Genomic DNA, 15,339 nt, shown 5'->3' on the forward strand with positions numbered 1-15,339 from the left:
TTCATATCTCAGTTTCTAACACTGCAAACATGTTCCATCACTGAGCCAATGGGATATGTTGTTCCCTATAGCAAATGATAAACGAATGTAAATAAGTACCTAAGGAGTATTTCTAAACTTTCTGGGCAGATAGCATGCAGTTTCTGGGGCCTTGTGACACTTCGAAGTATTTTTTTTTTTTAATGAAGAAAAGCATACACCAGACAGGAAGTCATGAAGAGTTCCTGAATCAAAGGCTTAAACGCTGAAACGAAAGTAACAACCAGGTGGTCAGACATAAAAAGGTAATTTGCTTATGATACACAGGCCAATGAGTTGTGCTGTATTCGCCACTCACGTACAAGGTAAGACAGGGATCCCACTAATATTTAAGAGCATCTGAATTTACAATTCAGATTTCTAACATAAGCAAATTGTTCGAGCCCTCTGAATAAATTATCTTCTTAAAGATGTGCACTAAAATGTGGAAGAATTTGAGCTCTTAAATAATTTTTTTAAAAAACCTTGTCATAGAATCAGAAATCCCAAGTGCCAAAACATCCATGAACAAGAGTGTGTGGTGCAACCAATGAGTTGGACCAAGAAAGCTGCCTTATACAGAGTCAGGCCACTGGTCTGTCTAGCTCAGTATTGTCTACACTAACTGGCAGCAGCCCTCCAGGTTTTCAGGCAAGGAGTGTTTCCCAGCTGTATCTAGAGACTGCTCCTGGGACCTTACGCTTGGAGACATACGCTCAAGTTACATATTCACAGCCTCAGTTCCCATCTCTAAACAGGGAATTCTGGCATACTTCTCAGTAATGTTGAAGACAAACAACACTGGTTTTGTAAATTAAAAGGTGTTCGTTTTAAAAATGTAGCAATTTGGGCTTCCTTTGCATTTGGTTCCATATTTGTGACCTTTTGGCATTCTGAGACAAATATGTGCCTGAAACCCTGAGGACTAGGAACACAATTTAAAAAAGAAATCAAGCAAGCTGGGAGCTTTCTAACAAGACCTCCTGCCAGCTAATGGAGCCATTTCAGGAATCACCAGTGGTCCAGAGATACCTCAGGACATTCTTTTTTAAAAAAAAATTAAACAAGAGTACTTCTGCTCCCCCCACTTGTCAAAGTTTTCTACTATGCCAAGGAGGAAATGGGCGATGAAATGTTTGAAGATTATTCAATGACACCAAAATAAACCCCAGGCACCTCTGTTTTGCTGGCCGGGCTGTAGTGCACATGCCATCAATAAAAATAGCTGAGGTATAAAAGGAACCATTAATAGCAGGACTGCCCAGACACACACATTAGACGGCTCCAGCTTCTTGATTTAGAGATCTGTGTACAAGATTCCAGGGTTCATTCAAGTTTTTCACCCAACAAGTCTGTATTCTACAATTCTGCCCAGGAGTATTGACTCCTGAGATCCCCAGTTTCAATTGATTGTCAATTTTAACGCTTTTGCAAACAAGCAAAAGCAGCAAGTTTGTAGTCCTCAATGTTCAGAGATACCTGAAAACAAAGAGTGTCAACAACAGCGCCAAACCCCCGCAATGTTCAGAAGCAGAGTTTCTGTGCCCATTGCTACCTGTCCCCACCATTTATGACATGCAGGTGTGCCCCCACCCCTCCAAACACCACTACGGTCCCTGTCCACTTGTTTACACCCCTCTTTTGCCACAGGAATATTCACTAGTGTTTCAAAACCTGCAAGTCACACTCCAAATTTCAGGTTCTGAATAAAGCACTGTAAAATTGGCATGTTTTCTTGAACGGGAAAAGAAAGAAAACAAAGCCAAGTTGGATACATGTTCACTACTCCTCAAAGGGCTGCATAACCGTGCTTAAACAAATGACTTTCCCAGCAGAAAACCTGCCTCCAAGTGCAAACAGCCCTGCCTAATAGCAGATCCAAAAAAATAAACGCAAGAGAGGAAGAAAAAGATGACTCTGTTTTTACTGGGCTTTCAAGTAAAAGCTTCAAATATCACTTATGGGAAGGTAAAGAGTTCCAGCCGAACAACAGGAGTTAACATGATTTAAACAACAATTAAAGAGAGAGAGGAAGAGAAACAGAACCACAAAGACCGTCTCTCCATCAAGGCAGGGTAATCATCACCATCATCAACTGGGCTCTCCCCCCAATGAACAGAGGCTGGAGGCTCCCAAGGCACCTCCCTGTTTTCCCCCAAAGGCTCTCAAGAGTAGTTATGAGAGTGACAAGCGCAGCTTAAGATGCCACACATACACACACACCCCACCCAGAACACCGGGATTGTGGTTGGCTGCTCAGCTCCCTCCCCCTCCTGCCCGGTACTCACTAGCCCATTAATTCTCTTCCATATCGCAGCCGTCATGGGGAGCTGTTAGACAGGCTAGCTGCCACTTCTCATGGGCCAGCAATTCCTGTTTGTCCTACTCCTTGCAAGGGAACTGAAAGGTTACTTCCCTGTGTATGGCACTAGCCCCGCCTCTTCCTCCCTCCCGCTAGGAGGGAGGAGGGAGGGAGGTGCAGGGTGGATGGGGAGGGGAGAGATTTGTTGGCATTTTAGAGAAAGCTTCCTGCTGTTTGGCAGCACACATCTAACTCAGATGTGCTGTGAGATATCTGGGGAACATACAGAAAGCTACACACAGGAAAACCTGAAACCCCATAACAGTTATTTCCCCTCTGCACTCCAATCCGCCCCCCCCCCCACACACACACGAGAGGGGGAGGGAGGGGAAACTGGCTTGCTTCCAGAAACTTAACATACCTTGACACAAGTAATTCAGCGAGACGAAGACGCAGCTGGGAAATATCATGAGAAGGAGAGAGTTGATATTGCAGCGGTAAAACAGGATGCAGAAGTTTAGCAGGGCCGGGAGTGCCACAGAAAAACAATTGTGAGAAGGAGGGGAAGTAATAGCAGAGTATTTTTTCAAAGGGGAGAAAAACAAGCAGGTGTGGGGGGAATCAAATGCTGTGGAAAGGTTCACTGGGACAAAATCCATTGCACTGATGGATTACTTTTATGGAGAGGAGAACAGGGAAAGTGCAAACTGGTTATTCTTACATGATCTCCAAGCAGTTTTTGCTGTCATTGACCATGTTATCTTTCTGAGTCGACTTAGTGGGTTGGGTACTGGAGGCACTGTTCTATAGTGCTTCAGATTCTATATCCAGGGTTGGTTTCAGGTATTACCAGTGAGTGATTGTCTCCCCGCCCCCCTGGGGTGCCACAGGGTGGCATCTTGTCCCAAATCTACATGAAGCCTTTGGAAGTGGTCATCAGGAAATCTGGGGCGAGGTGTGAACACCTGGCTGATAATACTCAGCTCTGCAACATCTGGATCAGTAGAGGCCATGCAAGCTCTGAATCAGAATGGAGGGCCACTTTTCAGGGGTGTTGTAAGAATTACAACATTACTGTATATATGTGGAGCAATAAAAAAATTAAAAAGCACATTGTAAACAAACTAAGGTATTCTCCTCATCTATTCGGCATGCGTCAATAGCCCACCATAAGTAATAGGTTGCTTCCCACAGTGTCCTTGACTGCAACAATCAACCCCACTTTGAGGTGGGTAGCCAGATAGCAGAAGCGGGATTATTACAACAGCCGATCTAAAAACCAAATGTGGCTCAAGTTTAAAAGATGCCATTAAAAAAAGAGGGGGGAAATAGATCATAAAGGTCTTCTCAAGTGAGGGAAGCCTACCTCCCTTGCTAATTGCATTCCAGCAAGTTGAAAAAAAGACACTTGTTTCAGTGCTGCATAAACTAGCATTGTTTCTATTATGAATTGCAATTTTAATTATTGTTTCAGGTTTTATTTGTAACCCAAAAGAGGGGAGTGAGGAAGGAGGTGCCAAGACTGAAATCCAGATAGAAATGTAGATAAAGCCACTCACCTGTGGTAAGTAAAAATTGCCCCCAGGGGAGCAGGGAGGAAAGTTTAAAATCAGGTGAGAATCGATTTCCCCCACTTTTCCTGCATAGCTTACCTACCCATGCAGACCCATTATTTCTTTTCCTATTATGAATTTATTGAGAAGATTGTATTCCTCATGCACTGAAACTGGGGTTTCCCCCTGGTCTGTTTTACTAAGCCATCTTTGTCTTGAGGTAGCCTTCTTCTCATAGAATCGTAGAGTTCTAGGGACCCCGAGAGTCACCTAGCCCAGTGTTTCCCAACCGGTGTTCCGTGGCACACTAGTGTGCCGTGAGATGTTGCCTGGTGTGCCGCGAGATGTTGCCTGGAGGGAGGCGGGTGAGGGCGTTTGCTTCCCGGAGGACTTGTGGGAAGCCGCCTCTTCCCTGGGCGACGCGCCGCCTCGCGACTTCGGAGTCAGTCCCGAGGGCTCTCGGAGGGACTCGCGAGCGACGGCGCGGCGGCTCCGGGGCGCGCTCAGCCGGGCCGCCGCGCGCCCCCGCGCAGCCCCTGCTGCAGCTGCCCGGCGTGGAGCACGACGCGGAGCCGGCCGGGCTTGGAGGCACCCAGGTAGGGCCGAGCCGGGCGGGGGCGGGGAGGTCTCGGTCTGCTGCGGGCGCAGGAGGGCGAGCGGGAGAGGGGGAGCCGTCGGGTCTCCTGGAAGGAAGCGAGGCGGCGGCTGAGGGGGATGCAGCCCCGTCCCCAGCAACAGGCGCTCCTCGAAGTGAGGCCACAAGTTGGGGCTCGGACAGGGCCTGGAAGCAGCGGCTCCGGCTCTTGGGAGCGGAGAAGGGGACTTCGAAAGCGGCCTGGAGGAGAAAAGCCACGATGCAGCGAGAGCGGGGAGCGTGCTGCCTTGTCCAGGCCTCCTCGCTTTGTGCCGTCCGCTGCCGGGAGCAGGACACGGGGGCTCCTCGTTCGCATGCTTTCCCGGGTGATCGGTTAGGGTTAGGGTCCCTCAGTCCCTCGCTTTGCTGCCTCCTCCCCCCCCACCCCCAAAGCTTGGAGGTTCCCCGGCAAGGGGGAGGGGAAAAAATTGAAAGTTACACTTTCGTGCGTCCCTCCCGGCGTGACGCTGCGCGCTGACGTCACGGGGCTGTAATGGTGGTGTGCCTCGAGATTTTTTTCATCAAACAAGTGTGCCTTTGCCCAAAAAAGGTTGGGAAACACTGACCTAGCCCACCCTCCTGCAATGCAGGAATCTTTCTGCCCAACAAAGAGCTCGAACCCACAACCCTGAGATTTAGTCTCATGCTCTACCAATTGAGCTAAAATCGTATCTTTCATTATAGGAAAGCATATAAAAAGACATGGGGAAAAAATTTTAAAAATTGGCCAGTGTCATTTATATCCTTTCCTCAAGATTCAAAATAAATTTAAAGCAAATGACAATGTCTACAATTCCTGAGAAGTTAGAAAACATTCTGGCCGCCTTCTCTAGCATTTCCATACAGTTAAAATGGAGTCCAGTATGTAAGAAAAGGCTCTCAGTTTCCGATTCTTTTCCTGTTTTTAATCTGTCCCCTAATCTTTTCTAGTAAGTCATCTGTATATTAATACCCACAGCCATGGGGCACCTCCATTACAGGTACCTTACACCCACTTCCTAGCCTCTTTATATGGAGCACCATAATGTGAATGATATTTAAGGGAGGGGTAGTGAAAAAGAAACAACTGCCATAGGTCAACAGACTTTGCCAGATCTCCCCCGACCCCTGCACCGCCATGCTACTTTTGCTGGATTGGAGAGAGCTGGTTAAAGAGCTGTATAATCCAAGCCTAGAAGCCAGAGAAAAGAGCATTCTTTACAGATCAGCTTAAACAGCTGGCAGCAGGAGGAGGGGCTGGGACCAAAAGAAAAGATTGCAGGCGAGTGGGGTGGGTTTGCATGGCTCCAATTTAATTCCACTAAAGTTCCGGATGGTGGGAAAGAGCTCTCTGCATCCACAGAGGCTGTGTCAGTGACTTGCTACAGACACAAATCAAACTTATTTATTCATCTGATATTTTTATACACTGCCCCTTTCAGCAAATCTTCCAGGACGGCATGCAAAAGCAAGTCAAAAACACTAAATGAAAATTTATATTAAATTGTAGTGTGTCTAAATAACAACCTAAAAAGTCTGTGAGATTTATCTTTTTTAAATCCGTGCCTAATACCAAAAGACAATAATGCTGGTGCCAGGAATGCCTCTTCGGGGAGGGAATTCCATAAGCCAGGTTCTGTTTATTTTATTTTAACAGCAACAATAATTCTTATTATTCATTTCCATACCACTTTATATTTTTAGGGAAAAATTTGAAAGTGGTTTACAACACATTAAAACATCAAATAAAACAATCCAGAACAAAACATTACTGAAGAAAGTCAAACATAAACTATACATTCAAAGCAACATAACCAACAGGAAACAAACATTTCAAAATAAAACATTATAGAGAAGTCAACGCAGCAAAGTTAAAAACAACAAAAACCTAAAACATTTCAAAAGGAAACCTTACCAAAGGAAGACAAATATAAAATGAACACTTAAAACAGCATAATTAAGAGAATAAGATATTATTATAAACATAGAACACAGACTTTATTCCACTTTTCACCACATCAGGGTCTTAAAGCTGCTTCTAGGCCCCCATCCTTGAGAAGTCAACCTTGCCCATAGTTTGCAGACAGAACAGGAGGACCTCTGCAAGACATATGGGGTAAGGAGGTGAGAGGTGTGGGTGTGTTCATAAACCCCAATATCTGCACACTTTCAAAGGAAACAGAGGCTGGGCAACCAAGTCTCCTGGACTGTAATGCAGCGACTGGAAGAAGATGAAGCAAGACAGTTTGACACTGCTTCCTTGGTCCAGACACACCAAACAAAACGTGAGGAGAGGCTGGAAAAGTATTTTTCCAACCTATCAAAATCATGTCACTTTAGGATCTTGTGCATCTAAGCATCCAGGATGGTTACTGGAAGGGAGCGCTCCTGCCTCTGCTTGTACATTTTGTTTTGGAGGGTATTGTGTTTTGACACACCTCCTTAGACCTCAGTTTCTGCAGGTATTCCATGCGGTCCCCCTCTCCCTCCAGCTGGCAACCATCCCTTAACCATGCTTGTTTCAATACAGGGCCTTTAAGAACACCTGGAAGTGGAGGATAAAGTGGATCCAAATACGGAAGCCTTTGGCAAAGGTCCTGGTGGGTGGATGCAGACACTTAGGTCTGTTGCTGGCCAGTCTTCAAAGCCTGTACCATGTAATGTGACACTGAACTCTGTGCCCTCTGCCTGTCGTCTTGTTTTGTATAAAGGGCTCAGCTGCACTTCCACTCCATTTCTGTCCTTCCCCTACCCCAACCAAGGAGAGAGAAAGGTCTCCAAATCAAGCAGGGAGAACATGCTGCTATGGTTCTCTTCCAAACAACAAAAATAACACCCAAAACTATTTAGAAGCACTGGTCACATTGTCCCTCCTTCAGGAACCCTGAGTGAAAAGTTTCAACTCCCAGCTAGACAGCTGCTAACTAGGAAAAAAAATCACTACTTTTGAAGGAAGAGAGATGTGGGTGGGGTGGCGGTGCAGAAAGAGACCAAATAAGTAATTGGTGAAGGGGAAATTTCAAGCTGCCCATCCAAGCATGCAAACAAAGTCGTAGGCTAAGGAAATACCTTCAAAACTGAGCCATGTCGTGTTAATCTCTGCTGATGGATCTAGATGGCTCAGGGCAAACAGGTAGCACAAATAACAAGGATTTTTTAAAAAGCAAGACGAAAGCACCCAATGGCTGGGCTGACAGTCAAGTTTTGAGATGTGTTCTCTCCTTATCAAGGGAAATTCTGCCACTGCTTCTAACATTTTCTAATAATAATAATAATAATAATAAATTTTATTTATATCCCGCCCTCCCCAGCCGAAGCCGGGCTCAGGGCGGCTAACAACAATAAAACAGTATAAAAGTATAACATAAACAACACTCTAAAATCATTCATTGTAAAATTAATTAATTCAGGCCACTGGCAACCATTGGGCCAGAGCTCCGCGAAGATTGCCGAGGGAGGGAGTCAGGCTGTGCCCTGGCCAAAGGCCTGGCGGAACAACTCTGTCTTGCAGGCCCTGCGGAAAGATGTCAAGTCCCGCAGGGCCCTGGTCTCTTGTGACAGAGTGTTCCACCAGATCGGAGCCACAGCCGAAAAAGCCCTTGCTCTAGTTGAGGCCAGCCTAACTTCTCTGTGGCCTGGGACCTTCAAGATGTTTTTATTTGAAGACCGTAAGTTTCTCTGTGGGGCATACCAGGAGAGGCGGTCCCGTAAGTACGAGGGTCCTAAGCCGTATAGCTAACTCACTCTATTCAAGGTGCAAGCAGCAGAAAGAGCACTAGATTCAGGTTCAGATCCATAGTCAGCCATAAAGCTCACTGGGTGACTTTGGGCCAGTCACTATCTCTCAACCCAGCCTACCTCAGAGGGCAAGAGCAGTATGCCACCCAGAGATCCTTCAAAGAAAGTCAAAACAAAAATGGTAATATATAATAAATGGAAGTAGTGCTCAGCTTCAAAGGAGTTGAAGCTTCTGAGAAGCCCTACCATCTGCCCAGGGGTTTTTAAAAAATGAAGGTGTTTGCACAGTTCTCTGGAAGCAGCAGCTGCAACAGCAACCCTCGTTTTGTACAAAGTCACGTTGCAGGATGCAAGAAGGGAGGGGGGTTGAAAGTCTGGTTACATCTACATTCTGTCCCCATTTTTAAGAGCACAGAGGGTTGGTTATTACTAGGGCTATCAGTCAATTAAGTTTCTTCTTTGTATTTTAAATTGGGAGAGAGCCCTGGCAATTAATTAATTGGTGATTAGTCAACCAACCAACTGATACTAATATGAGCAATCCTTTAAAATCTGCATTTGAGGAAAAAGTAGTTCCGAGGGAATTGGATGCCTTCTTGAGGCAGCCAACTCCAACCTGGTATCCTACATATGTTTAAGACAAATTCCACCATCCCCAACCACTGGCCAAACTACATGTAAATGATCAGTGGAGTGGAGGGTACCAGGCTGAAGCAGGCTGTTTCAAGTTGATGCACTCATACGTCCTAGCCCACATCAATGTAGAGAAGGCAACAGATAATAAAAAATGAAGAATCCTTCTAAGATGGTCTGTGCTATCTGCAGCTTTTCAAAGTACATATATTAAAAAAAATCTGCAAACCAGTTAACTAGGGCTCCTTTTTAGTAGCCATAAAAGACAATAATAGGAAAACAACTTGTGTGACCTGTGAGATGGTTTTCCATCTAAACCAGTATTACCTGCCCTGACTGGCAATGGCTCTCCAGGGTCCCAGGCAGAGAAGGGTCTTTCCCATCACCTACTACCTGAAATTATTTTAACTGCAGATGCTAGATTCCCCACTGAGAAAGGGGGCCTAATTTTATCTGCAGAAGAATTTAGTTAACAAGTGTAGTAGCACAGGCCTGCACAGGTTTGGTGTACATGCCCTGGTCATTGCCTGTACTACCTACTCTATCTGGTAGGGGCTCTCCAGAGTTCCAGTCCTGTCTGGAGATGCCAGATTGAAACTGGAGCCATCTGCATACAAAGGAAATAATTGTACAGACAACCCCCCATTTACACTAGAATTACATTCACCAGCACCACACATTCTGCGTATATTTGAAATGCCACCGAAAAAGCCTGCAAACATCCCCATTCCGCCCCACCCCCTTTTGCAACGTGTGCACACATTGAACATGCATAAAGGGGGGTTTGCCTGTACTACCAAGTCAGAGGTGGGCAACCTTTCAATCCTGCTTGCAGTTCAGATTCTGTTTTCATTATTCCACTGGATTTCTTCATTGGCCAGTTATGAATGACCACCTGCAGAACATCTGGGGACCTCTTTTTAGAAGAATCATCACTGAAATTTGAACTTTCTCCCTCATTCACTACCTTTCAAAGTGGGTTTATTAATTCATCGTTTTCTGCCTTTTCCTCTCGTCTCCACTGTAGAGCAGGAAACTTGGGAATGATGGCATAAAGCATCTGGAGTTCCATTGAAAGATGCCAGATTGGGGCTTAAACAAATTAGATCAGGTGATGGGCTGAGATCATTTCCTTGGATGGTAGCAAGTAGGTTATCAGAATACTAATCCACTACCAGGAGGCTTGAATCTGAAAGGGTTGAGAATGGAAAACAACTCCCACAAATCCATTTCTTGAGCATTCATTGTGGTGTAAAAGCAGGTTTCTAAGGTCCGATCTTCATAGATGTAATTTAACTGTTTGGTTACTGAATCTGATAGGGTCTCAGCAAATACAGACCTATTCCCATCTTGATGTACCTTCAAACCACCACTAACTTCAGTTTCTTTGCTGGTAGGTCTTATCTGCAGGGCTACAGTCAGAATTCCTGTCTTCACTAACACAGCCAGTGCACCAATTATGGCATTCAAACCCAAAATTTCCTTTTCCAATGTGTCGAGTCTGCTAAAGATTCCCTCTGCTGTTTGTTTAGACAGGAGACATTGGTGGCGTAAAAGTTCCCACAGTGAAGGAGTTTCAGTCTCTGTTGTGGTAGAGTCTGTTATGCCAAGATTGTTATTACGCTTAGTTGAGCTTTCATTATATGGAGGAAGCTGAGGTTACCTTGGAGCATATATATCAGCTCCTAGCAAGCCCAGATCAGTTGAACAGTTAACTAAGCTTTCATTAGGAGTATGTAGCAAAACCTCTTACCTGGGATAAGGCTGTTGAATGGTTTCTTTAAATGTAAAGGTTCATCATTGTTCCACTCCATGTGTATGTCTTTAAGGGGCCGGAGCAAGGGCCAGAGCAAGATAACGAGACCCAGCTTTACAGCTGTGAAACATAGCAGGTGCTGCTGAGTTGTATTTGATTAAGGCGTGTCAGCATTTGGGTAGAGTATATAAGGAGCAGCACCTAGCTCTCCCATTACCCTGGGGGATGGGTTGGTGGTTGGGTCATGTTTGTTTGTTAATATATTTAGTGTTAATGGAGTTTTTGTTTTTCTTATTAAAACCTTCTTTAAGTTATTTTTGAGTCCCTTCTTTTTAATGCATGGTCTCCCCAGCAAGCTCTCTGCAGCGCTACCATACTGCAAAAAGCCAACATCTTTGGTTATGGGCCCAGCTGCTGAGTGGATGACTGCATATTTTTGGACTCTGAGAAAGGTTTGAAAACTCCTTCTCCTGTTAGCGTAGTTTTTGTGGGTCTGGAAGAGTTCCAGAATGGTTGACCGGGTTCCTGAAGCTGAGAAGGCTCTGGTCTTCCCACAGCTGACAGATGAGAACTATAGTTTATGGTCTTTTCGGGTGGAGGCGCTTTTGACCTCTAGAGAAGTATGGACCTATGTAACTGATGACCCTCCTGACCCTGTAACTAATGCTTGGTCGAAAGGAGATGCAAAAGCCAGGGCGATAATTAATTTGGCAGTCAGCGACCAGCAAGTAGTCTATATAAGAAATAAGAAAACTGCCAAAGAAATGTGGGACAGTCTTGCAGCAGTGCATGTTAGAAAAGAGTCAGCGTCTGCATTGACGTTTTTCAAGCAGTTGTACCAGACGAAGTTGCAGCCTGGTGGTGATTTGGCAGCACACTTGAGACGTCTGGAGGCAATACGCGGCGAATTAATTCAAAGGGACATGGAGATACCTGATATTCAGTATGTTTTTATCACCCTTTGTTCCCTTAATGAGGACTTTGATGGTATAGCTAGCCAGATATCTGCTGTTCCACCAGCACAATTAACTGTGGAAGGGGTAATGGCAAGATTAATGGGCGAGTTGGATAGAAGGGAGGCTTGTGCCATAAGCACTCCTGTTTCCAGAAAGAATGAGGAACGCCATATGCAAACCTGTGGTGATACAACTGCATTTAAAGCTGCAAAGCGTTGTTGGTTCTGCAATAAGCAAGGACATTTTGCAAGGGACTGCAGATCCAAAAGAAAGCAAAGTACTCCCAAGCCTGTTTCTGTTCGTCAATCACGGTCGTCAGCCCAGCAGCCGGCATCGTACCGTAAGGACAGAAACGAGCCGCGAGCTTTTCACGCTCGGACTAAAGATCGTAAAAGAATTAAAGGTGCCAAGTGGAAGTCTTTTGTTGTCGACTCAGGAGCATCGCAGCACGTCTGCAATGATCGAAGCTTGTTTATTTCTTTCGAAGAGGAAATTGGTAATGTACATTTAGCCAATTCACAAGTCTTGCAGTCGCTTGGCAGGGGTACCGTTAAACTTGACTCTTTAAACATCACAATAGCGAACTGCATTTACTGCCCGTCAGTGGACAATTTATTATCAGTAAGGTGTTTTGCCCGTCAAGGCATAACTGTGCGTTTCTTAAAGTCTATGTGTGAGTTTTTCGAGGGGAACAAACGTCTATTGTATGCCCGGGAATCTGATGGTTTATATAGACTGTATTTTCGCACCTACTCCCAATCGCCTATAAATTGCAGAGCAGCACAGTTAAGCCAGGGGTTGAGGAATGTAAGGCCACATTCTGGGTGTGTCCACATGGCGCACAGAATTCTGGGACACCTGAATTTTGCTGATGTAATTAAGACAAAGAATATTGTCGATGGCCTCAACTTAAAACCATGCAAATTCTTTATGCAGTGTCTATCCTGTTGCAAGAATAAGATTAAGGTTGCACGCAAGGGTAGGTGCTCAGATAGGAAAGTAACTGAGCCATTTGAGCGTGTACATTGTGATTTAGTTGGGCCACTCCCACCATCATTAGGAGGTTCTAAGTACTGGCTTACTCTCATAGACCAGTATAGTAGATATTGTTGGACTTATGCAATAGCTGAGAAGTCCCAAGCATTTGAGAAGTACAAGGTTTTTTGCAACTGGGTAAAAACACACTTTAACAAACCAATTAAGAACCTGTTTTCTGACCGGGGTGGGGAATTTGTTTCTGAAGATTTTGAGAAATTCCTGGAAGCGCAGGGGACTACTCATGAGTTATCTTGCCCCCGAAGTCCCTGGCAAAATGGGCTTGTTGAAGTTGTGCAGCGTGACTTGCAGGCAGGGGTTAAAACTTATCTGCACGATGCTAATCTGCCCAAAGACTTTTGGGCTGAAGCACTCCATGCTTTTTGTTATGTTAGAAATCGCAGTTATCATTCTGGTTTAGATGTCACCCCCTATGAGAAGCTGTTTAAAAAACGCCCTAATCTGAAATACCTACGCATTTGGGGTTCAGATGTAATTATGCATTATCCCGCTAAGCAGAAATTGGGTGAACGTAGTGTTCAGGGAAAATTAATGGGCTACCAGCAGGGGGCGTACAGAATTTATATACCAGCAACTGGCAAATTTCATATTACCAGAAGCATGATACAAACTGTAAATTGGAATGGGGTTGCTGTTTTCCAAGATACTGATGGTATAAATGATACTGAGGAAGAAGAGGAAGCAGCAGCAGCAGGAGGAGGAAATGGTGATTCTGAATTAATAGAAAAAGACAAAAAGCCTGTTGAATCTGATAATTTGTTTGATGATTTAAAGTCACAGGCATCTGAGGGGAGGTTAGATTCTCTTGAGTTTTCTGACCGTGAGCTTAGCCTACAGGCACCTCTTCAGTCTGACAATGATAATTTACAACCTGAAACTAGTAGTTCACTGAGTCCCATTAAGTCTGAGGAGTCTGACTCTCCTTCCGGACTGAGACGTTCAGATAGAAAGAGGCAGAAGCCACAACGTTTCGCAGATGAACATTTTAATACTGTGTATGCCAATAAGGTGGTTTTTGAGCCAAAAAGCTACAATGATGTTCAGAATTTACCTAAGCACCAAGCTGTAAATTGGTATAAAGCTATGAACTCTGAGATAGCTTCTTTAAAAGAGCATAACACTTGGTCTCTCGTACCACAAACCCCAGATATGAGACTTATTGATTCAAAGTGGGTTTATAGAGTTAAAATGAATGACAAAAATGAAGTTGTAAGGTACAAGGCAAGACTAGTTGCTAGAGGTTTTCAACAAATTCCAGGAGAAGATTATGATTTGTGTTATTCACCAAGTGTAAAATATGAAACTGTTAAGCTTTTGTTAAAAGATGCATCACAACGTGGACATTCTGTTTATCACCTAGATATAAAAACTGCATATTTGTTTGCAGATTTAAAAGAACAAATTTTTATGCGTGTCCCTGAAGGCATAGACGCTGCTGAAGGTTTGGTATGCAAATTAAATAAATCCCTTTATGGTCTGCACCAAAGTGGAAGGAATTGGCACCAAACTTTAGCAAAAGAATTGCTAGATATTGGTTTTTCACAAGGAAAGGCAGACAATTGTGTGTTTATAAAGGAAAGGGCAAACTCTGTAACAAAAATATGTGTGTATGTAGATGACGTATTAATTTCTACAAAAACTAAACAGGAATATGAACAGGTAGTTTCACAGTTACAGAAGAAGTTTGATGTGGTAGAATTAGGCATAGCTAAAAATTACTTATCCATGCAAATTGAGAAAGGCAAAAATGGATCTTTTCTGGTTCATCAAACTGCAAAAATTGATGATCTAGTTGAAATGCTACGTTTAGAAAATGCAAATGGGAAGGAAACACCTATGGTGTGTGGTTTCACCTTTACAGGTGAAGATAAGCCATTTCCTAACAAAACTTTGTATCGTTCTGCTATAGGCAAGCTAAATTTCATTCAAAGAATCTCAAGACCAGATATAACTTATGCTTTTCACTTTCTGGCAAAATTTGTGGAAAAGCCCACTACGCAATGTTTCTCTGCTCTTAAGAGAGTGGTAATGTACCTTAAACATACCAAACATTATAGGTTGCAGTTTACATCAAGTATTGACAAAGGTTTTGAAATTTTCTGCGATGCATCTCATGCAGTAGAACAAAATAATTGTAGGGGTGTGTCTGGTATGGTGTTTTGTTATAACGGTTGTCCATTTGAATGGAAGTCCCAGACACAAACCATTATTTGTCTCTCCACAACAGAGAGTGAATTATGTGCATGCGTTCAGGCCACTCGTGATGTAGAATGGTATCTGCAAGTATTCGCAGACCTACAGATGCAAGTAACACTACCAGTAAAAGTTTACCTTGATTCCCAGAGTGGACTTGCTATCCTGTGTTCAGAGACCAATACGCAGCGCACCAGAGCCTTAAGATTACGTTTAGAATTTGTAAAGAAACTAATTGCTGATGAAATGGTTGTATTTAAATATGTTCCAGGTGATAGTCAAATTGCAGACATTTTTACTAAAGCACTTCCAAAGGTTACACATGAAAAACATGTACAAAGTATGCTTTATGTTTTTGTTCCACAATGATGAACCGCAGGGGAAATGTTGAATGGTTTCTTTAAATGTAAAGGTTCATCATTGTTCCACTCCATGTGTATGTCTTTAAGGGGCCGGAGCAAGGGCCAGAGCAAGATAACGAGACCCAGCTTTACAGCTGTGAAACATAGCAGGTGCTGCTG

General features: G+C 44.0%; 1 protein-coding gene across 15 annotated transcripts in view; it reads right to left on the reverse strand.

Moving 5' to 3' along the window:
* The window catches only part of MARK2 (microtubule affinity regulating kinase 2), a 119,885-nt gene that overhangs the window by 76,915 nt on the left and 27,631 nt on the right, over positions 1-15,339 (reverse strand). For 5 of the 15 annotated variants that reach the window (XM_083477776.1, XM_083477774.1, XM_083477771.1 and 2 more), the window contains exon 1: positions 2,307-2,466. The exons of the other annotated variants lie outside the window; for them this stretch is intronic. In XM_083477776.1, coding sequence (XP_083333902.1) covers positions 2,307-2,342 — 36 coding nt within the window. In that variant the 5' untranslated portion in view covers positions 2,343-2,466. Of the gene's footprint in view, positions 1-2,306; positions 2,467-15,339 lie in introns of those variants that run through there. 15 annotated transcript variants of the gene reach the window in all.

Source organism: Podarcis liolepis (genome assembly GCF_965112155.1).
Source record: "Podarcis liolepis genome assembly, chromosome: 15".
Lineage (NCBI taxonomy): Eukaryota > Metazoa > Chordata > Lepidosauria > Squamata > Lacertidae > Podarcis > Podarcis liolepis.